This window comes from Panthera leo, chromosome A2, assembly GCF_018350215.1.
Source record: "Panthera leo isolate Ple1 chromosome A2, P.leo_Ple1_pat1.1, whole genome shotgun sequence".
Lineage (NCBI taxonomy): Eukaryota > Metazoa > Chordata > Mammalia > Carnivora > Felidae > Panthera > Panthera leo.
In genome coordinates, this window is record NC_056680.1 from 97,240,224 (window position 1) to 97,265,636 (window position 25,413).

Sequence of the window (25,413 nt, forward strand, 5' to 3'; positions counted from 1 at the left end):
GTTCATGTGTTTGAGCCCCACATCGGGCTTTGTGCTGACCTGCTTGGGAGAAGCAGAGCCTGCTTGGGATTCTCTCTCTGTCTCTCCCTCTATCTCTGCCCCTTCCCTGCTAGCTCTCTCACTCTCAAAATAAATAAACATTTAGAAAACAATAAAAAAAGGATTGAGACATAGAGTCAGTTGACTTTCAGTATAAGTACCATGATAACTCAGTGCTAAAATATATAATATTTTTCTACAAATAGCAGTACAAGAATTAGATACCCATACGGGGAAAAAAACTGAGCCACAAATGTTACCATACCATAATTAATTACGCTGGATTAATTAATTAGCCAAAATTAATCATAGGTCTAGACCTAAGAGTTTAAACAATGAAACCTATAAAAAGAATGCATAGGTGAAAATCTTTGTATTGTCACATTTAACAGGTCACAAAACATGGACCATCAAAGAAAAAAACTGACACGTTGAATTTCATTAAAATCACAACTTTTATACTTTGAGAGGCACAGTTTTGAAATGAAAAGAGAAAGTATAGACAAGGACAATATATTTGCAAAACATATATACAAGGGCTTGTATCCAGAATGTGAAGAGCATTTACAACTCAGTAACAACAACCCAATTTAAAAAATATGGACGAAAGATTTTTTGATAGCTGTTTCACAGAGGAGGATATATGAATGGCCAGCAGCACATGAAAATATGTTCAACATCATTAGTCACTGGTGAATGCAGATTAAAACTGCATTGAGATACCACTGCACACCTGCTAGAATGGCTAAAGAACACTGACAATATAAAATGTTGGCAAGGATGTTGAGTAATGGAATACTCGTACGTGACTGGTGGGAATGTAAAATTTTACTGCCACTTAGGACAATAGTTTGGCAGTTCTTTTAATGGTAAACAGATACTTAACCTTTCAATTCAGCAGTTAAACTCTTTGGTATTTTCCAAGAGAAATGAAAGCATATATTTATGTAAAAACTTGTGTGTGAATGACAATTTTAGTCCTAATAGACAGAATCAGGAAACAGCTCAAATGTCTATCCTGTGCTTTACTCCACGTCTTATGAACAAGAATTTTAGAGGAGGTGCAACTCCAGGAATCTGTCATTTTCCATGTTCCTCCATTTTATTCTGTTGCAGTCAGGCAGCCTAGGAACTGGTGCTCTAGACTATCCTGTCCAGTATGGTAGGACTACTACTACCTCATACTGTACTTTTGTGCAAATGTGAAAAATGCATCTCTCACAGAAGTATGCCACCTTATGGATGCATGGCTTGACAGCTAGCATAAAGGCTGAATTTCAATTCTCCTAACTCCCTCAGGTGGGAGCTCTAGTTCAGTTTTATGTGTACACTACATAAAGGAAAATATGAAACAAATAACACAAAGTCATGACTCACAACCTCATCATGAGTAAATTAATCTGGCAGAGTGTTTAAGGTAGGTGAGTCTAGAGTTGGCTAAAGGACTTTATTGTTTTTGTTTTTGTTTCTTTTTTTCCCCCTAAGACAAGTCTATAATGTTACCACCACAATGCTTCCTTAGACCTAGAGGAAGAGTAGAAAGAGGCTATATGGGCAAAAAGTATGAAGGATGGTTAAAATGGGTTAAGAACGTCTGAGCAAATCCCATGTTCTCCCTGCTTTGTAGAAGGAAGAGAAGGAATGAGAGTAGGGAGAGATAGTTGTGGATGCATCCATCTTTCCACTTACGGGGGGTAGAGAGTAAGCTCGAGAGAACTAAAGAGGAGCATGCTTTTCTAAAGTCCTGAGAAGAATGATTAACAAAAGGAGAAAGTGATCCTGGACCTGCTCTATGGGAGAAAAGAGTAATGGACTTAACCACATGGATCAAATGGGAAAAAGGGAGATACATGCTGCATACTAGAATTTTTAATTCGCTGTAATATTTAGTCTATTAATTAATTTTTAATGAACCCACCCTCTAGCACAATAGTCAACCAAAGATTCTTAAATACGAACACTTCCTATGTCTTATGCATACAGTAATCCAGTCTTGTGCATGGTGAAATGGGAAAGGGGGTAGAGGCAGATGGGGGACAGAGTGATAAAAGTTTAAATGTCAAGAAGGATAATGTGGGATAAAAATGTCAGAATTAGTTTAAGACCCAATGCTGAAGAAACTTGACAGCTACACTAAGTGATTTAGAAATATATTTTATTAGCATGATGAAGCTGGTAGTGCTTTGGATAAAGTTGTTCTTTAAGATTAATGTTTAACATTTGTATTGAGATGTAATTCACATGTCATCACTTATTTAATTATAGAATTCAGTCATTTCCAGAATATTCAAGATGTGTGTAACTATTACCTCAATTAATTGTAGCACATTTTGACCACTCCAGAAAGAAACCCCATGTCCATTAACAATCACTTTCCTTTTCTCCCAGCTCCCTCCGTTACCCCCACTTTAGGCACTGATCTACTTTCTGTCTGTAGATATTTGACTTTTCTGGACATTCCATATAAATGGAATCCTACAATATGTAGTTCTTGTGACTGGCTTTTTTTCACCAGTATGGTGTTTTCAAGGTTCATCCATGTTGTATCATGTATCACATTTAATTCCTTTATATTTCCAAATAATAGTCTATTGAATGGATATACCACATTTTGTTTATTCTGACGTCAGTTGATGGATATTTGGGTTGTTTCTTCTTTTTGGCTATTATGAATACTGGTTTGAACATTCATGTACAGATTTTTGTGTGGACATGTTTTCATTTTTCTTGGGTATATACCTAGGAGAGGAATTTCTGGGTCATGTGATAACTCTAGGTTTAACCTTTTAAGGAACTTCTGGATGATTTTCCAAAGTAGCTGCATGCACCATGTTATATTGCCTCTGATAATGCATGAGGGTTACAATTTCTGCACATCCTCATGAACACTTGTTATTATCTGTATTTTGGCATAACCATCTCTGAGTGGGGGTGTGAAGAGGTATCTTATTTTAGTTTTGATTTGCATTTCCCTAATGGCTGTTGATGTTGAGCATCTTTTCCATGTGCTTATTGGCCATTTGGGTGTCTACTTTAGAGAAATGCCTATTCAGATCCTTTGCCCACTTTTTTTTCCTCTTAAGATATACTTGACGTATAACATTATATTTCAGGTGTATAACATAATGATTTGTATATGTTGTGAAATGAATACCACAGTAAGTCTAGTTAACATCCATCACTATACATAGTCACAAATTATTTTTTTTTCCTTGTGATGAGGACTTTTAAGGTACACTTTACATAACATCTTTCAAACATGCAATACAGTATTATTAACTATAGTCCCCATGCTATATGTTACATCCCCATGACTTATTTATTTTGTAGCTGGAGGTTTGTACCTTTTGACCCCTTCATCCATTCCATCCACCCCCACTTCTCACCCCCCCTACCTTCTGGCAACCACCAATCTGTTTTCTGTATATGTGAGCTTTGTTTTTGGTTTGTTTGTTGGTTTTGGATTCTAGTGTCTACATATAAGTGAGATCATATGATATTTGTCTTTTCCTGACTTAGTTTTAAATTAGGTTGTCTTTCAGTTATTGGGTTATAACTATTATTTATAATACTGTAGATATAAGCCCCATATCAGATATATGATATATAAATGTTTTCTCCCAATATGAGTATTGCAAATTAAAACAATGATGAGATACCACTACATACGTATTAGAATGGCCCAAATCCAAAACACTAACAGCATCAAATGCTGGTGAGGATATGAAGTAAAAAGAACTCTCATTCATAATTTTGTGCTGTTATCATTTCAAGCTTTTTACAAATTGCACATGACTTCTTAACTGTCTTCCTGATTTTAATCTTTCTTTTCTATGTCATTCTCTTCTCATCCTTACCCCTAATGGAGGAATACAATAGCAGTTTTCAAATATATGAAGGGATATCATGAAAATCGGAATTGATTCACTCTGTGTAACCGTAGTAGTAAAAGAATTTTACTCTTTTCTTCTAAATTATATTATGAATAACTTCAAAACTGAATGCATTGCAGAAAAAATTCAGCTCATTCTGTAGCTTCTTTTTGGCCTCAGATGGTAGAAACCTAAGCAAATAAAAATCACTTCTTCAAACCTTCTTCAACTTGCTATACACACTCAATTTTTGGTCTTCATTATGCTCTCTCATATTCTAGAACGGGCTAACCTGCTGTCTGTCCTTCCTTTCAAAAGAAATTCTTCCCATTACTTCACCTACACAATTATATTTTTTCTATCACTGTTGCTGCTGGCATAGCATCAATTATCCATATTACATTTAATTGACAGTTTACTTAACCAGCTTCTGGTTAACAACCTTTGCAAGTAGATAAGAACTTGATAATAATTGCCTATCATACACAAACAATACCAGACTAGCAGCCATAATTTCTGCAGCCACACGCACTATTTTTACATCTTCTTGAAGTGTAAAGATAAACACATTCATGAATACGATGCAAAGCTATAGTAACTTTATAACATTTTATTTTTTTAAGAATATTTATTTGAGAGAGAGGAGCAGAGATAGAGGGGGGGAGAGAGAGAATCCTAAGAAGGCTTCATGCTGTCAGCACAGAGGCTCGAACTCACGAACCATGAGATCATGACCTGAGCCGAAACCAGGAGTCGGACACTTAACCGACTGAGCCACCCTATAACATTTTGATAGAAGCAGAGTTGTTTATATTAAAAGCTATGCTTTATGACTAAGGTTTTGGAGATCACTAAGAATCTTGGAAATCATGTTTTAAGCTGATACTTTTAAAACATAATTACTATTGATATAAAAGTCAGAATTATGGTTCAGTTTAAACACAATTTTTTTATGCTTGTGAAACTTTATGTAGGGATAATGTACATGGTGCCTGGTGTATCCATATCAGAATATTAGGAAGTTCAGATTAACTAGTCTCTTTATTTGGAAAATACAAACACACACCTTTACAAAATCATGGAGAAAACATAGGTATGTATTTTAAGCAAAAATTATTAAGTTAGTCTTATTTGTCTAAAGATTCACTTTTATTACGTGAACTGGGCTCTCTATAAAAATTTTTCTGAGCTTCTAGAAGAATCTCTAAAGATTTTTTTTCTTTGTTAGATACTAGAAGAGAAGATTTCTGAAAGTGCTTACTATCCTCTATGAACCAGATTATCCTTCCTTTCAATTCCAAGACTTTATAATTTAATTTATTAATACCCTTCTATGTCAGGAACATATTTCACGCACACACGGTGAGAGATAACGGCTTTTCTCAATTACAGGAACACAGAGAATATGTAACTTCAGTTCTGCAACCTCAGAAATAGCTTTAAGTAATCAAAGAAACATAAAAACTCACCAGTCAGGATTTCAAAAGGCTATTTTCCTTTCTAGTGTCCATGAAATTTTATATGAAATAGCCTAAGCCCACAAATAGTCAAAAAACAAATTAAAGGAGAGCAACTCAAATTCTTTACCATCTCCCACAAGAGATAATAGATCCCCAGAATCCTGATAGCCGTCTCAAGAAGTCAGATTATAAAATTACAGTGGTACTCATTACTGCTACCAGTGGGGAATTATTTATTGTTGTTGCTGTCTAGTGCAAACTAGATGCAGAACCAAAATGACCAAAACCAGAAAAAATTCAAAAGTACTAAGTTAGAAAAAAACCATGTTAACAAACATAGCGCATTATTGCTGCTTTGGAATCACTGTGGAGACCAAGCAAATAGGTGCCTGGGCTTAAACAGCCCATGAAGTGCATTTCTGTGATGACAGTTGAATTGGCTTTGTGAATCCACTGTGGCATCTTGGTGGAACCTCCAAAGCTATTGTAGGCTAATATTCAGAGAGTTAAAAAATGACTTTGGTACATATAAAATGAACATGTATTAGACTTTACTAAACTCACTAATTAATGAGAGAACCAGTGAGATGGTAAATGTGATTCAAAGGACATTTTAGAAGAACATAGTTCAAGGCAATATTACTTAATAAAGTAGTATTAGAACATTAATAAAGTAACATTGCTAAGTTAGACATAAAACTAGTTAATATTCTACAGGGAAATAAACCATGGCCTATGAGATTATCTTTTTAACAGAAGAAAAGTATCTGAGTTTATTCAGGACAAAAATCTACAAATTAACATACAACTTAAGTATATCCAGGATTTTAATCAATTTTAAACAGTGGATCAATTAAAATACATTCCCCCAAATTATCCTTGGTTGGACCTGTTAAATAATGCACTACATCACATAAAAAAGATAGGTTGCTCTCCTTTTTGCCCTTGTTTTCAAGCTTTAAATAACATATGGCAGCAACACATGATACAACCAACACGTGCCCAGAGTAATTATATAGACAAGTTTTATTTATGGGAAGAGTCAATATGATAAAGATGTTAGTTTTCCCTGAAGTAATCTAAAAATCAGTATGATTTTATTCAAACTTCAACAAGTGTTTTTATAGAACTTGTCCAGTAAGTCCAAAATTAATTATGAAGAGAAAAAGCTCAAGAATAGTTCAGAAAAATTTGAGGACAATGAACTAAGTAGAGGGAATTGTCCTATGAAATGTCAAAACTTATTATGAAGCAATGGAGTATGCAGAGATAGACAAACAGATGAGTAGAAACTAATAGAAAACCCAAAACATGTTGATACACATTTGAAACCCTGACAGACGTAGCACTACAATCAATGGAGAAAAAGTGAACTCTTACTAAATGTTGTTAAGCAGATTGTTTATAACACTTGGAAAAAATAAAAATAGATTGCTAACACATATTATAATAAAAATTAATTTCCAGGGGTGCCTGGGCGGCTCCATCAGTTAAGTGTCTGACTGTCAATTTTAGCTAAGGTCGTGATCTCACAGTTTGTGGGATAGAGCCCTGTGTCGAGCTCCATACTGATCAGCACAGAGCCTGCTTAGGATCCTCTCTCTCCCTCTGTCCACCCCTCCCATTCTCTCTTTCTGTGTCTTTCAAAAATTAATAAATAAACTTAAATAAAAAAAAATAGCTGGATAGATAACTAAATGCAGAAAAGCAAAATGTTAAAACTTGTAGAAGAAAATATAGAATGTTTGTATAACTTTGAGGCAGAAAGGGAGTCCTGAAAGAAAACACAGAAATACCTAATACAAAGCTGAAATTACAAATGTGATTATAGGTTTAAAATTTTTTTTCCTCAAAATACCATTTTTCAGAGAAATGTGAAAGGACAAGCTACAGATTGGGCCAAAGGTATTTGCAGCGTATTTCATTAAAAAAGTGTTAGTACACAGGATGTATAAGAACATCTTCAATAAATCAATAAGGAACAAGATACTCAACCCAAAAACATCAACAAAAATGGTAAAAAAAAAAAAACAAAAACAAAAAACAACCATGATCTAACAGTCTGCAGAAGTGGGCAAATAACTCGAAGATCTGAAAAGTACATTCAGCCACACTAGTAATCAAGGACATGCAATTAAAATCACAATGTGATATCTTTTTACACTTCTAAGATCACCAGTATTTTTTAAATTTTCTTTTAATGTTTATTTATTTTTGAGAGAGAGACAGAGTGAGAGCGAGGGAGGGGCAGAGAGACAGAGACACACAAAATCCAAAGCAGGGTCCAGGCTCTGAGCTGTCAGCACAGAGCCCAACGCGGGGCTTGAACTCACGAACTGAGAGATCATGACCGGAGCCCAAGTCAGATGCTCAACCAACTGAGCCACCCAGGCGCCCCAAGATCGCCAGTATTTAAAAGGTTCCAAATCTCACCAAGGTGAGATTGGTGAGAGTGTGGAAAGTCAGAACCTTTCATACAATGCTATTGAGAATATGGATTGGCATAGCATTTTGAACTAAAATTTGTCGGTCTGTTTAAGTTGAAAAAGCCTATGTTCCTTGATTCAGGAATTCTATTTCTAGCTATATATTGTAGAGAAATCCAACACGTGTGCATAAGGAGACATGTATGAGCTAAAATGGAAAACAATACAACTGTCCATCTGCAAAATAATGGGTGAATATATTTTGGTATATTCATAAAAGATAATGCTACACGGGTGTTAAAATGAACTAGTAGAGGAGCCCCTGGGTAGCTCAGTCGGTTAAGTGTCTGACTCTTGATTTCAGCTCGGATCATGATCTCACGGTTTCGTGAGTTTGAGCCCTGTGTCAGGCTTTGCACACTGACCTCATGGAACATAACTTGGGATTCTCTCTCTCCCTCTTTCATCTCTCTCTCCTTCCCTCTCTCTCTCCCTTTCTCTCTCAAAATACAAATAAATAAATAAATAAATAAATAAATAAATAAATAAATAAATTTAAATGAACTAGTAGAATGGTTCTATAACCATGGATAAATCTCATACGTAACTCTGGATGAAGCATATTGTGCATATCATATATATGTGTTATTTCTACATCTAAACACCAATAGGAAGACTAAGCATCAAAATTAGTATGATGGTTACCTCTAAGGAAGCAGTGAGCAGACTAGAATTAGAGGCAAATAATAAAGGGGCTTCAGCTTTTCCGTAATACATTCCTTTAGAAAAAAAATGACTCAAATATTGCACAGTGCTGAGATTTGATAAAGTTGGGTGTTTGGTACATGGGTTTTTATTAGCTAATTTTCTCTGCACTTCTCCATGATTGAAATACTTGAAAATACTTCAGAAAATAAAAAAGAAATACTTCATTTTGAGACCTAAAAAATGGTGTATATATAACATATATATATACACACACATATATACATATATATATACACACAGACATGTATATATATATGTATATATGTGTGTGTATATATATGTGTGTATATATATATGTATATATGTGTGTGTGTATATATATGTGTGTGTATACAGACATGTATATATGTGTGTATATATATAAGTTTAAAAGCATTATATACTAAATAACACTAATACTGTGTGTTGCTCCTAAAGATAAATACATGCATTTATATACATGTGTCTGAACACATGCACATATATATGGTTATGAGCATTATATATTTCAAGCGTGCAACTTGAATAGGAAGGATTCCCTGCAATTCCTTGAGGAGGAAAAGTGGAAGGCAGGACTAGGTATGAGGCTCACAGTGTATTTCAGCTGGCTGTATTATGTTTCATGTAATTTATTAAGGACAAAAAAAATGATGTAAGCGTGCCATACATTAGCAGTTATGAATTCTTTGTGATAGGATTATGAATATTGAGTAAACTGAATCTCTCCATTTAGTATTGCTTCTATCTATTCTTTCAAAATAATCTTTTTAAAACATTAAGCATTTGGCTAAGATCTGGAACTTGTGTATAAAAAACAAATTATGGATCAATAAGAGTGTCTTAAATATCAAGTGTTTTGTCAACTCATGTATTGAAAATGGTAATGTATTATCAGAAAAGTTAATAATGGGTAATTTTTCCCCTCTTCCCAAAGAATACAAGTCAATGACCAGATTGTGGAAGTGGATGGAATCAGCTTGGTGGGTGTCACACAGAATTTTGCTGCAACAGTTCTCAGAAACACCAAGGGCAATGTCAGGTAAATATGTGGTTTCAGATATGTATAATTTCATTACTTAATACTATGTTGAATTTTAGCCTGCTAGAATTGTACCTATACATGTATAATTTCAATGAGAATTTTATCTAAATACTTAAAACTTGCCTTTAGTTTTTAATGTTTCCTTCTTATTATAATTTGTTTATACAAATGTAATTTAGAACCAAAAATTGTGGTATTTTAGAAAGGCATTAAGATACGAAGTATACAGTGTGAATCAACATGGTCAATTACTGAACTATGTTAGTGTTCCTAACTAGATAGAATTTCTACTTACATCCTCAACAAATATGAATTTAGATTCTAAATCCTTTTAATAAAACCAGTTATACAATAAGTTGAAATTGAGCTGATTATACCTATATCCAGTGGTACATGGTTCTTAGAAAGACTGTCCGAATTATGTAAGGTTAATAAATGCATTTAAAAAATCTCTTCATAGACTTTATAGGACTAATCTTTGGTAAACTGTAACTTTGCCAATTTAAAGTACAGAGGGTACGTTCTTTTAGACCTTGAAATTTATATTTGATCCTGGGTTCTGAAAATTGTAGCTTGGAAAACAAATAAGAAAGTAGTCCTAAGCCAGCTAGGGTCAAGGTAAGAAATCCATTTTATTTGGTTATAGGGCATTTATGTATGTATGTATGTATTTTTTGTTTTGTTTTTAATTTTTAATAATTTATTTAAATTACATCTAAGTTATGTATGTATGTATTTTTTAAAGTTTATTTATTTATTTTGAGAGAGAAAGAGAGTGAGCAAGCGAGCCGGGAAGGGGCAGAGAGAGAGAGGGAAAGAGAATCCCAGAAGGCTCTGTGCTGTTAGCACTCATGTGCTGTTAGAACTCATGAACTGTGAGATCGTGACCTGAGCTGAAACCAAGAGTTGGATGCTTAACCGACTGAACCACCCAGCTGCCCCATAGGGTATTTGTTTTTAAATACAGTGTTTCTTATGTCTTAATACTTTTCCATCAATCCTATGAAGGAACATAAAGGGGACATTATTTAGTATGGGTAAGTCTCCAATGTTTTAGTGTTATCAGCAGAATAGAACTGCCAAATATTTTGAAAATACCAAGTGAGTTAAATTGCTGTAAAGACAGTAACATGAGGATTTTTTTGCAGCATGCTTTATGTTGCACAAACATGGGTTTAAGTTTTACAATTTAGACTGTTTCATTTGGAAAATATCCTTTAATGCTGAAGGAAATGTTTAAGGAACACATCCGTGACTTTTATGGGTGCTGTGTTGATGCTCCAAGAATACCCATCGTCCTGAGAAAAGGATGTGAAATAATTGGAAACAGCATAGATAAAAAACTGTCTGATGCTCCCTCAGGACAGGTGATTTGTCTTTCTGCAGATTGTTGTGTTTTTGAGACAGCACTTTCCTATGTCAGTATAGAACTTGGTTTAAAAGCTACCCCAGTTAGGCTTTGAAGTGAATTTTAAAGTGAAGTGAGATATACATTAAACTTAGAAGACTATTTTTCTTTTTCTTTTTTTATAAGAACATTTTTTCAGTTGCAAAGAAGTTTACAGTTACATGAAATCCTAGCCATCCCTTTCCTTCAAGCCTTGTCCAAATTGCAAATGACTTCTTAACTCTACCCTGATTGCAGTCTTTCCCTTCTTCAGTCTGTCCCTCTCATTCTTCCTCCTAGTGGAGGAAAATAATAGTTTTCAAATCTAGGAAGGTCTGTCTATCATGGAAAAAGGAATTGATTCATTCTGTGTAACTCTGGCACTGGAAGGTCTAACACCTGTAGGTAGAAATAATAATTCTGCATCCATTATGTGCCTCTCTTCTTCAGAAACCTTCAATGGCCCTCCATTCTGTACAGAATCTAAGCTCTTTATCCAGATATTAAAATTTTTTCATCATCCAGTCTTACCACTTACCTCTTTCTATGTTCATGCTTTGGTTCCGTTGGACTGGTGTAGTCATATTCCTTCAAATGTGCCTTGTGAGTTATTGTTTTATTAACGTACCTTTCTGTCTGCCATTTTTTTCTGTTTAAAACACTGTCTTCTGTTTAGAACCTATTTATCTTAAGACACATATTTCAGCTCCTTTGCCCTGAAGAAGTCCTCCTTGACCTCTATATTACCTAGTGATCTCTTCTTCCTGGTAACACTCATCATTCATACTATTTTTTTGACCTTGAGGTGACAGCACATTCTACTTTCATATTTTAAAGGCATACATTTTATTTCCTCACTCACTTTGCACAAGTCTTGATACTGAAATGGGACCTTTGGCCCCCTTTGTTCCCCCAAATTATTTAACTCAGGACCTTAGTTAATTGAATATAAGGAAAAAGTCTTTTCTCAATTTTAATTTATTAAAAATATTTGAATCCTCTGAATATATTTTAGGTGGTAGTTCTTCATAAAGTATTAATACAAAAATAGGATCCAAAAACAAGATCTGTATTTTCATGAACTTTTTTAAAACTGAGAATTTAAAATATGTATGGTTTTATATTTATTATTTGGTGACTTTGCTATCATATTTAGTGGTTACTAAAATTTATTCTCAAAAAATGATATCTACAAAATTAGTCAGTTTAGTTTGATTTTTTCCTAACTAGTAGGCACAGATCTGGGAGGAATGTGTGAGAGCCGTGGGTCTAAAGATCCAAGTAGGAGAAAGATGTGAAGCTAGAGGTGATGAGAAAAACAAAACTGAGATTTGAATGGTGATTATTTCTTAAGTATTGGAGGTCAAGATTTTTACTTATTTCCTTGAAATGTCTATGAAATTGGTGTCACCATTTGGATGTGAATCACAATTATACAGTGAAGTTCTGTGACTTCATCCACACTTACAGAGAATTATTTTCCATCTGACCTCAGTCTACTTTATTCTAGTAAAGTAAAAATTACGATACCTGAGTTCATGAACCAATACTACTAACAAAGACCCCATGAATATGACATTTTTAATGCTCTAGAGAAATTACAACTATTTTAATGTTGCAACTTTCAAGGATATATGTACGTTTTTCAACCCTACATCATTTATATGAATTAAAGCATACATTAGGCCATGGTTAACAAGTGGTTCCGGTAAATGAGTATTATTTCCTTCACTTAACTGATATCACTTAAAACGAAGCACTCACTGTAAGTACTGTGTTTATATCATGTAATTATATAATTGATTAGGAAAGGACCCACAGGATTCAAATAGTTTATACTCAGAAATGATGCAACACAGGAACAGCAGGAGAAAGATGAGCGTTAACAGGGTGGGCATAGAGGACTCAGGCTCATCCTTCCACTGGGCCTCATAGGACTTGGTCTCCAGATTCTAAACCACCACAGGCATGTGCATGAAGCATCTTGGTATCAAGAAGCGCAAAGTCTACGTATGGTAAGGATTTCTCACTGAAATCATTGACAGCCCCTAGATTCTACCAAATCCCGGTAGAAGTGACAAATCCGGTTATTACCAGTTTTGACAAGTTAGTCTGTCTTGCCTTCAAACAATTCATGGACCCATATTTGCAAAGCATCATTTGTCCCTGGTTAGTACATTTCACAGCTCTGACCAGTGTTCAGTACCATGCTCTAGGCAGTTCTGAAGATGAGTACTTTGTCAATCCAGGTGGTCTCATGCTATATAATACATATTACATATAACACATTTACTGCTCTCCTTTTGACTTTAGATTCTTACTATTTAGTATGTTTCTATTGTATGTTTCTTCTTCAAAAATTTTTTTATTTGAACATATTTATTATATATTTCAATTTTACCTGGTGAAAACCTAAAAAGAAAATGTTGTAAATTATTTAAAAACCTATAATCTTTTTGGTGGTCTATAGAATGTAACTTGACAAATGTAATATAGTTAAAAAGTTAGAAAAAAGTTCTATTCTTATTATCAGATCCTGCATTATGTGAAAAATAATTTAAAGAGTAGAGATTCAGATCATTTGAATCGGCAGGTTTATCCACTTATTCACAATTCCTTTTTATATCAGAACTTACTAAATGATGCTTTTCTTGGAGATCTTTAAAAGAGCCTTATGTCTGTTGGTCCATGAAAAGTTATGGGAAAAATACTTTTAAACTTGAAATTATAAGGTCATTAGAAAAATAATGATTAGTTTGAAAGACATAAAAATACTGGTTGCGTACCTATGGAAGGAAAGTAGGAATCTATAGATGCTAGGAGACTAATTCAAAGTTATACAAACTACCTTCCATTTATTTTTGGATATCTTTTATATTTGGATATTTTGGATATATATATATATATGTATATATATATATGTGTGTGTATATATATATATATATATATATATATATATATATATTTGGATATTTTTTGTATTTGGATATATATATATGTATATATATATGTGTGTGTATATATATCCATATATACACATATATATATGTGTATATATATCCATATATATGTGTGTGTGTATATATATCCATATATACACACACACATATATATGTGTCCATATATATGTGTGTGTGTGTATATATATCCATATGTAGTTTTGCTACAGATGTCCCAAATGTAGACAGTTGACTCAGTCTCTTATATTACATCTCTGTGGACAATAAAAAAATGTATTTGAATTGTAGTGAAGCTAGAGGATAGGTAAAATCATACAGCTGATTCTGGTATTATTTAATTTATTCATTGATATTTCTTTATGCACTTAGTGCTAGGAATAATTATCTTTCTCTAGTAACTGCCTTTTTTCACATGAAGCCAGACCTCGTGGATTCAGATTCTGGTTTAACTACTTACATACATGAGTTCATGGAAGTGTTTAAATCTCCCTGTGCTGTAGTTTCTTCACCTATAAAATGGGCATCATGATAGTACCTACCCCATACAATGGTGATGATTATTAAATGAATTAATACATGTAATAAATGCCTACAAAAAGTTGGACCTCAATGAAATATTGGTGATTATTATTTCCTTCTCAAAACTCTGATCCCTTCTTAGATGTTCATGTAGATTGCTGGAAAACTGAGGGTCAGTTGTATAGCCATTTCCAACAAAGGCACAGGGCCTTACAGTCTGCAGAGGAGACAGACCCTTGTTACCAGTTTCTCTTTAACTCTTTGGAAGTACCAATATAAATCATTTCTTCATATCTTGATTTTTCACTTTTAGATGAAAATTTAATAATTGCTTGTTGTAAAGCTTTCACCTAGCAGGGTTTTTTTTTTTTTTTTTTTTCAGTTAAAAACTTTTGCAAGAGTTTATAACATTTACTTTCTAATACATAGCTACAATTGTCATGGGTAGTTTTTCTATAAATTCATTCAAAAAGTTAAAACCAATAGGCAGTATTTATAATGTTATGCTTATGAAAATATTATTCAGTTTAGAATCAAGTAGTATGACTGAATTGATAGAAAATGAAATGTAATTTTATGTCATTCAATCTGTGTCACTGTAAGGGAGGGTTTCAAAGCATAAAGGTTCTAATGGAAACTGACTTAATTTATTTCTAGCCTTCTTGATTTCCTCTGGGTCATCCATAGCTGCCAGGGTGCTTGCATGTCTGAAAATGGATTATTTTGCCCTGAAATATGGCTAGGTATAGTATTTGAGGTTCAAAATCTTTTTCTTTTAGTATTATGAAGACATTTTCCGTTGTATTTTAATATCTACAGTTGGTAAAGAGAATTTTAATATTAATCTGATTTGTAGTCTGGTTTTCTGTCTTGGATTTTTCCCCCTCTTAATTTTATTTTTGAAATTTTTATCAGGCTATAACTAGGTCTGTGTTTGTTTGTTTGGTGTAGTTCTACTTGGGAGTCAGTCTGAACACTTGAGTTTGAGAAATTTTTCTATTATTATTTTATTATTTTCTTTATTTATTTTTCATTGTCTTGGTTTTCTCTTCTCAAACCAGGATTAAATGGGGATTAGATATCTTGGCCGTATTGTCTGACATCTTCTTTCTGTCATCTCCATCTGTTTACGTTTTTGTTAATATATTCTAAGAGTTTTCTCAATTTTATCAACCATATTACCAATTTATTTGTAAGCCATGGCCCTTTTTTATCTGTTCTGACCCATTCTCTATTTCCTTTTTCTACTTAAAGTTTGTCCTCTCTTATCCAACCTTGAGAATTATTCACCTTGCTACTTGAGATCTTCATGTGGCTTTCAAATTTAATTAAGTTTCATGTGGCACATCAAATGTAATATGTTCAAATTATTATCCTTTGTACCATTCTCTGTCTCCTCCAAAAAAAACAATCATGTGATCTCTACTTGGCTAATTCTGTCTTGTCAGTTCTCAGCTCAAAAGTCACTTTTTCAGTAAATGAGTTCTTCTTGTATTAAGCTTTTTATGTTGTCCAAGTCAGTTTCTATCACATTACCATATTTTCTACATAGTATTCATCAAGTAATCCTCTGATGATCCACTCTTCTAGTATTGCCTCTCTCGTTCAGTCCTCCACCTCGTTGTCTCCTGACTAGCCTTGATGATTAGAGTATAAAGAAAGTAGTGATGTGTGACTTCTGAGGGTATGGTATAAAAGGCATACCTATACCTTCTGCCTTGGATTTCTGGATCACCAGCTCTGGAGAAATCCAGCTACCATATCAGACAGCCTTCTGGAGAGGTTCACACAAGGAAGAATTTAGGCCTGTTAACAGCCAGCACCAAGTTGCCAGCCATGTGAGAGGGGCACCTTGGAATGAGATCCCTACCCTCAGTAAAGCCTTCAGGTGACTGCAGCCCCAGTCAACATTAGATTGAATTTAGTGAGAAGCTCCAAGCAGAACTGCCCAGTCGAGCATCTCCTGAATTCTTGGCTCAGAGAAACTAGGAAAGATAAACCATCTGTAAGTTTTGGGATAATTTATGTCAGAGAAGATATAAATTAGAACAAAAGAGAGGACATCATTACAGACCTCACATATAAGGATTAGTCAATATTATGAAGAACTCTATGCTGATAACTACAACTTAGAATAGTTAAGTTCTTTGAAGACAATACTATCAGAAAGTACCAAAGCTCACTCAAGAAAAAATAGTGTGTGTATGGGTGTGTTTGTACACATGAAGATGAATTCAGAGTTAAAGCTTTCCAGTAAAGAAAATTCCGGTTCCAGTTTGTTTCATTGGTGAATCTCACCAAACATTAGAGAGAGAAATAACATGAATTCTATACAAATTCTTCCAGAACGTAGAAGAGGGGACACATCTCAGCTATATTTATGAGGCTAGCATTACCATTTAAGTGAGAAAAAGACATTTAAAATAAAAATTATTACTGCCAATATTTTTCATGAATGTAGATACTAAAGTCCTTAATAAAATTTTAACAGGTTAAAGTCAGAAATATACAAAAAGGATAATACATTATGGCTAAGAGACATTTTTGGGGGGGAGGGGAATCATGTTTGATTTAATGTTTGAAATTCAACCTATGGAATTTTCCATACTGATAGAAAAATGGAGAATAATCATATACTCATTTCAGTAGATGTAGGCCACAGAAAACTCTCAGGAAATTTGAAATATAAGGGAATTTCCTCATAGTAATAAATAGCATTTAAGTAAAACCTATAGTTAATATCATACTTAATGATGGGAGACAAATGCTTTCTCTTTAGTATAAGAACAATTTTTTTTAATTTTTTTTAACGTTTATTTATTTTATTTTTGAGACAGAGAGAGGCAGCATGAACAGGGAAGGGTCAGAGAGAGGGAGACACAGAATCTGAAACTGGCTCCAGGCTCTGAGCTGTCAGCACAGAGCCCGACGCAGGGCTCGAACTCACGGACTGCGACATCATGACCTGAGCCGAAGTCAGCAGCTTAACTGACTGAGCCACCCAAGCGCCCCTAGTATAAGAACAATTTAAGAGTGTCCACTTTCACCACTTCTATTCAGCATTGTGCTATGGGTCATAGCTAGGTCACTGAGGCAACAGTAAGAAATGGCAAACATTTTTGATTGAAAAGGGAGAAGTAAAACCCTTTATTCATAGACAACATGTTCATCTCTGTAGAAAATACCAAGGAATCTATGAAGGATGCTGCTAATAAGTGAGTCAAACAAGATTACAGGGAATAGGTTGATGTACACAAATCAGTTCTGTTCTGTATACTAGCAACAACAACAAAAAATGAAAATTCAGATTACAGCCAACTTTTGTGGGGTGCCTGGGTGGCTCAGTTGGTTAAACCTCCAACACTTGTTTTCAGCTCAGGTCATTATCTCATGGTTTTGTGAGTTCAAGCCTGATTTGGGACTCTGCACTGACAGCACAGAGCCTGTTTGGGATTCTTTCTCTCTCCCTCTCTCTCTGCTCCTCCCCCACTCACACTGTCTCTGTCTCTCTCAAAATAAATAAACTGGAAAAAAAACCCAACTTTTATGATAGCATCAAAACATGAAATATTTAATACCTGACATGATATGTTGATGACTTCAACAAAATGTTTCTGAGAGAAAATAAAGACAACCTCAATGAATGAATCAATAGACCATGTTCATGGATCAGAATACTCAGTGTTGTTAAAATTTCAATGTTTTCCAAATCTGCATACTAAGCACAATCTTAGTGAAAATCTCCATAAGATTTTTTGTAGAAATTAATATTTTTGACAAAGAACAAATTTGGAGAACTTTCGCTGCCTCAAAGCTACACTAATCACAGCAGTCTTGTGTAGGCATAAGGATAGAAATATAGATTAATGGAACAGAAAAGAGAGTTCCAACATATACATGCATAGACACAAACAATTGAGTTTTGACAAATGTACCAAAGTAATTCAGTGGGGGAAATTATAGTCTTTTCAACAAATGGTGCTGGGACAATTGAATAACCACATTTATAAAAAACAAAAACACTTGACCTTTGCCCCACAGCATATACAAAAATTAATTCAAGATCGTAGATCTAAGTGCAACAGCTAAAACTATAAAATTTCTAGACAACAGGCAAAAAATCTTTATGACCTTGGGTTAATCAAAGATCTGTTAAGACACAAAAGCAAAAAATAGAAAAGAAAGACATGATAAATTAAACTACATCAAAATTTAAAACATTTGTTCAAAAAATACCATTAAGAAAATGAAAAAGCAAGCCAAAGACAATATTTGCAACAACAATTATCTGATAAAGGGCTCTTATTTAGAAGATATGAAGAACTTTTATAATTCAATAAGATGATATATAGCCCTATTAAAAATGTGCAAATCAATTAAAGAGACACTTTACCAAGGAAGATCTACAGTTAGACACATGAAATACTGCTCAACATCATTAATCATTGGGGAAATGCAAATTAAATCCAGAATGAGGTGCTACTACACACCCACTAGTATGGCTGAAATTTAAAAGACTGATAATACTATGCATTGACAAGGATGTGGAGCAGATTTAACATTCATTCATTGCCAGCAGGAATGCAAAATAGCACAGCCACTTTGCAGAACAGTTTGGCAGGTTCTTATAAAGCTAAGCTTGTACTTACCATACCAGCCAGCAATTCTATTCTTAGCTATGTATTCAAGAGCAATAAAAACATATATCTACCCAAACGACTCATACTTACATGTTCATAGGAGCCTTGTTCATAAGAGCTAGAAACAACTCAAATGTCCTTTAACTGATAAAGGATATACAAATTGTATTGTATTCCTGTGTAATGAAATATTTCTTTGCAATACAAAGAAACAAATTACCAATATATTCAACATAATATTTGACTGACAGAGCTATTATATTGACCAAAAGAAGGCAGACAGAAAAGCTTTTGTACTGTAAACTGTAAGCATTTAAGAGGGAATATTTTTGAGGCAATGAAATTGTGCTATACTGTGGTTATTGTATTTGTGACACAGCTGTGTGTGTGTGTGTGTGTGTGTGTGTGTGTGTATTTGTGAAAACTCATACAAAATAAATTTGGTGACTTTTATTATATGTAAATTTGACTTCAATAAAACAGATTTTTTTAAACGTATGCTAACAGTTCTGATTAATTTAAAAAGCACCATGCTAACTAAGTATGTTGATGGTGATGGTGATTTGGAAAGGAGGACAGTGTCTACTTAGGAAAGGCAAATGCAATCAAACCGAACTTCCTCAGCAGTGCGTATGTGTTATTGTGCTGTATACTTTTATGTAAAAAAACATTTTATTATTAATTTTTTACCAGAAAAAAAATCTATATTAAGTTCTTGTCTGGACCCTTTTCCTTATTCAGTCATGGATTTGCGATATAATTTTAAGAACCCTTTTTTGGGGGTCTCCAGCTTTAAGTGGGACTTTCGAATCTTGTGTACTATTATGTAAATGACTTAGTGTACCTATTCTTGTAAAACATATTGCCTCAAAATTTTGTGACTTGAAACAACACAGTTTCTGGGATCTATTTCCTAGTTTTTTCCTGAGAGCCTCCCTACAGGGATGCCTCCCAACATGGAGACTGAATTTCCCAGAGGAAGTGACCCAAGACAGTACCCAAGATGGAATCTGTCATCTTTTTATAACTTAATATCCAAAGGGACATTCCATTAGTTTTGTATTTTGTTTGATAAAAGTGAGTTAACAAGTCCCTCTTATACTCAAGGGGAGAGAATTACACAAGACTCGAACATCAGGAGCCAGAGATCACTTGGATCCATCTCGGAGGCTGCCTGTTATGTAGTGATCAATAACTGGTTGGATGGATGGACGGACGGACAGACTAATTAACGTTATACCACAATAAAATGTATTTGTTTAATGTTGCATACCCTATCTTCAGAAGAACCCTGAAACATTTGAGATTATTTAGGAAAGACTGACCAGGATAGTGAAAGGTCTAAACACTGTTTCCTTCTATATATAAAAATTAAAGATTCTGCCAACTTTTGCCTAAAACAGAAAATTTTAAGAAGACATAGTAACAATTGCAAAGCATTTGAAAGAGTAGACTCTAGGAAAAGACTTAGGTATTCTTTTTACTGCAGACAGCCATCCTAGTACTGGAGGACAGCAGTTATAGGAAATTGATGTTACAGGAGAGTGTGCTTCAGTATGAGAAATTTCTAATAATACATGGTGTATTTGTTTTTCAGGGCCATTTACGTTAAACTTTAAATGTTTTCTTCCAGGTACTGCTATATGATCAATAACTATGCATTCATCATGCTTTATCCCTAGCGTATGTTTTTTTTGTTTTTGTTTTTTTTGCTTTAAAAATTTTTTTTTAATGTTTATTTTATTTTTGAGAGAGACAGAGCACAAGCAGGGGAGGGGCAGAGAGAGAGAGAGAGAGAGAGAGAGAGATACAGAATCTGAAGCAGGCTCCAGGCTCTGAGCTGTCAGCACAGAGCCCGACGTGGGGCATGAACCCACGAACTGTGAGATCATGACCTGAGCCGAAGTCAGACACTTAACTGACTGAACCACCCAGGCACCCCTAGCATATGTTTTTAATGACTTTTTGACACTGAGCCATATGGCACTTTGGAGGTGAGGATTTTGGAGGAATTGTAGTCACACATAATAAAAAATGAATTAATCTGAAGGTCTTAAATATTGCCCTGTCCATTTTGGAAAGGTTAGAACACTCAAAAGAAAAATATAAATGAATGATGAGGTTTTTAAATAAATATGCACTTGATATTTTGGATTCATACCTGGACATGTAATTTCTTTTTTGTTTACTTGAGAGAGAGAGAGAGAGAGAGCAGGGAGAGGGACAGAAGGAAATAATTTTTTTTAATGTTTTTATTTTTTTTTATTTTTGGGAGAGAGAGAGACAGAGAAACAGAGCATGAGCAGGGGAGGGGCAGAGGGAAAGGGAAACACAGAATCCAAAGCAGGCAGGCTCCAGGCTCTGAGCTGTCAGCACAGAGCCCGATATGGGTCCTGAACTCATGAGCCATTCGATTATGACCTGAACCCGAGGCAGATGTTTAACTTACTGAGCCCCTGAGGCACCCCTGAGTAAGAGAGAATCTTAAGCAGGCTCTGTGCTGAGCACAGAGCCTGAAGCAGGACTTGATCCCACGACCGTGGGATCATGGCCTGAGCTGAAATCAAGAGTTGACTCTCAACCAACTAAGCTACCCGGGTGCCCTCACGCCCCACCGCCTTTTTTTTTTTTTACTGTTATTTGTTTAATGTTTTTATATTGTGAAAATAAGGCATACTTGTCCAAAAAAAAAAAAAAATCAAGCAGTACTGAGTAGGTAAAGGTAAAAGTCTACTGTTTTCCTTGCCTGAGACCACCTCCCCACCTACACATACACACACACTCTCACACATGGATCCAATTCCCCAAAGAAATCACTATTAACAGTTTGGTGTATGTCATTCCAGATATTTCAGATACATGTACATTCTTACACATGTGGGATTATAATATCCTTATTGCTTTCCAATTTTGTCCTGTTGGATGAAGCTAAAAACTGGATTCTTTTATCATTCAGCTCCTATTTTTAGATTTATTATTTAGATAAAATAATCATTAATTTACCACTTTAAAAAGATAAGCAGGGGAGACTGGGTGACTCAGTCAGTTAAGCATCAGACTTCAGCTCAGGTCATGATCTCATGATTCGTGGGTTTGAGCCCCGCATCAGGCTCTGCACTGACAGCTCATAGCCTGGAGCCTGCTTCAGATTCTGTGTCTCCCTCTCTTTGCTTCTCCCCCACTCATGCTTTGTATCTGTCTTTCAAAAATAAATAAACATCAAATAAATTCTTAAATAATAAAACAATAAAAAGGTAAGCAAATTTAGTGCACTCATATTCTTAGCTACTTCCTATTCTTTCTGCCTTTCCTTTTTTGCTATATAATTTCTTATAACATTTACATTCTATTCTAGGACCAATATTCTCTGAGTTGTTTACCTTAGTTTGTATGTATGTATGTAATTATTTATTTATTTTTATATATGTTAGTTAACATATAGCGTACTATTGGTTTCAGGAGTAGAATTTAGTGACTTGTCGCTTGCATATAACACCCAGTGCTCAGCCCAACAAGTGCTCTCCTTAATGCCCATCACCCATGTAGCCCATCTTCCCACTCACCTCCCCTCCATTAGCCCTCAGTTTGTTCCTTATATGGAAGAGTCTATTATGGTTTGCCTCCCTATTTTTATCTTATTTTATTTTTCCTTCCTTTCCCCAATGTTTATCTGTTTTTTTTCTTAAATTCCACATATGAGTAAAATCATACTGTATTTGTCCTTCTCTGATTGACTTATTTCACTTAGCATATTACACCCTAGTTCTATCCACATTGTTGCAAATGGCAAGATTTCATTCTTTTTGATGACTGAGTAGTATTCCATGGTGTATGTATACCTCATCTTCTTTATCTGTTTGTCAGTCGATGGACATTTAGGCTCTTTCCATAGTTTGGCTATTGTTGATAATGCTGCTTTAAACATTGTGGTGCGTATGCCCCTTTGAATCAGCATTTTATATCCTTTAGAGTAGTGCAATGGACATGTAATTTCTAAATATGAAAACTAAAAAAAAACTTTACTTAATTGGTATATCTGAGATTTCCATTTGAAATGCATTAAATCTTGAAATGTTTTGCTTCATTCACATCATTTTAAGATGAGGTTTTTGTTGCCATTATAGCACAAAGAGAAATTGAGAGTGTCACTTTTTCTCAGAGTCTTGATTTTATAATTGTGCGTAACGGAGTGTCATTTGTAATGGAGGGCAGTGAGGGCACCACCATGTTCATGGGAATTGTCAGTTCTTGTAGATTTTGTGTTTAAATTATTACTCCCTTGCAGTCAGACAAGAAGAGCAGCTACTATGTATTTGGGACCATAGATATTATAACTTCTAAATTATATGTATGTGTGTGTGTGTGTGTGTATAATATATAATATATAATTATAATATATAATATAAATATAATATAATATAATATGTATTATAAATGTATATCTATAAATATAATATATACTATAAATACACTATAATATATATTATAAATGCATATCTATAAATATATTTTGTAAATGTGTATATACATATAAATATATGTTTGTGTGTATATATATATATATATATATATATATATATATATATATATATATGTATGTATGTAGTCAACAACCACTGGTGATAGAAAGAAGATTAAAAACAGTGGAGATTTCAGGACACCTGGGTGGCTCAGTTGGTTGAGTGTCTAACTTCGGCTCAGGTCATGATCACTCAGGTCATGATCTCCCAGGTCATGAGTTCAAACCCCACATTTGGTTCTGTGCTGACAGCTTGGAGCCTGGAGCCTGCTTCAGGTTCTATGTCTTCTCTTTCTCTGCCCTTCCCCTGCTCACATTCTGTCTCTCTCTCTCTCAAAAATAAATAAACATAAATAAATAAACAAACAAACATTTAAAACAAATTAAAAAAAAGAGTGGAGATATCAAAAAATTGTTTTAAAGGGGACTTTGGCTTAATGAGACATTTTCTGATGCCAATTTTTACAGATTAACACTTAAAATATTTTATTTTATTTATTTATTTTTTTTTTAATTTTTTTTTAACGTTTATTTATTTTTGAGACAGAGAGAGACAGAGCATGAACGGGGGAGGGTCAGAGAGAGGGAGACACAGAATCCGAAACTGGCTCCAGGCTCTGAGCTGTCAGCACAGAGCCCGACGCGGGGCTCGAACTCACGGACCGCGAGATCATGACCTGAGCCGAAGTCCGCCGCTTAACCGACTGAGCCACCCAGGCGCCCCTTAAAATATTTTATTTTAAATTGTTGTATGTGTAAATATTTAAACCTGAAACATCAAAGCTAACTTTAAAATAGAGAAACGTCACTTTTAGAACATATTTAAGTTTATACCTATTACATAGTGTATAGTCCTTGAAGTAGCATGGGTTAGGCAATGTTTTTTGTTTTTGTTTTTGTTTTTTTTTTAAGAATTCAACTACTTTTGAAATTCAACTACTATATTGAAATATAGTGGCAGAAAAAAGTTTTTATAATTAGAACTTGGTTAGATAGAACATTCATTTCAAGAAGTAATGCTTACACTTAAGTTTAAATATTTCAGATCTAGATATTTAAAGGCTAGCTTTTTAAAAAATATATATAATTTATTGTCAAGTTAGCTAATGTACAGTGTATACAGTGTGCTCTAGGCTTCGGGGGTAGATTCCCGGGATTCATCACTTACATACAAGACCCCGTGCTCATCCCAACAAGTGCCCTCCTCAATGCCCATCACCCATTTTCCCCTCTCCCAGCGCCCCCCCCAGTCAACCCTCAGTTTGTTCTTTGTATTTAAGAGTCTCTTATGGGGGTGCCTGGGTGGCTCAGTCAGTTAAGCGTCCGACTTCAGCTCAGGTCACGATCTCGGGGTCCATGAGTTCAAGCCCCGCGTCGGGCTCTGCGCTGATGGCTCAGAGCCTGGAGCCTGTTTCAGATTCTGTGTCTCCCTCTCTCTCTGCCCCTCCCCTGTTCATGCTCTGTCTCTCTCTGTCTCAAAAATAAATAAAACCTTTAAAAAAAAAAAAAAAGAGTCTCTTATGGTTTGCCTCCCTCTCTGTTTGAAACTATTTTTTCTCCTTCCCTTTACCCCATGGTATTCTGGTAAGTTTCTCAAGTTCCACATATGAGTGAAAACGTATGAAGGAGTGTTGATTCGTAGGGGCACATGTACCCCAATGTTTATAGTAGCACTTTCAACAATAACCAAATTATGAAAAGAGCCCAAATGTCCATCAACTGATGAATGGATAAAGAAGATGTGGTCTATATATACAGTGCAATACTACTTGGCAATGAGAAAGAATGAAATCCTGCCATTT

General features: G+C 34.6%; 1 protein-coding gene across 11 annotated transcripts in view; it reads left to right on the top strand.

Moving 5' to 3' along the window:
- PPP1R9A (protein phosphatase 1 regulatory subunit 9A) overlaps window positions 1-25,413 on the top strand; it is a 329,127-nt gene that overhangs the window by 194,603 nt on the left and 109,111 nt on the right. For all 11 annotated transcript variants that reach the window (XM_042918086.1, XM_042918078.1, XM_042918070.1 and 8 more), the window contains one exon: window positions 9,479-9,583. In XM_042918086.1, the coding sequence (XP_042774020.1) occupies window positions 9,479-9,583 (105 nt within the window). The remainder of the gene's footprint in view (window positions 1-9,478; window positions 9,584-25,413) is intronic.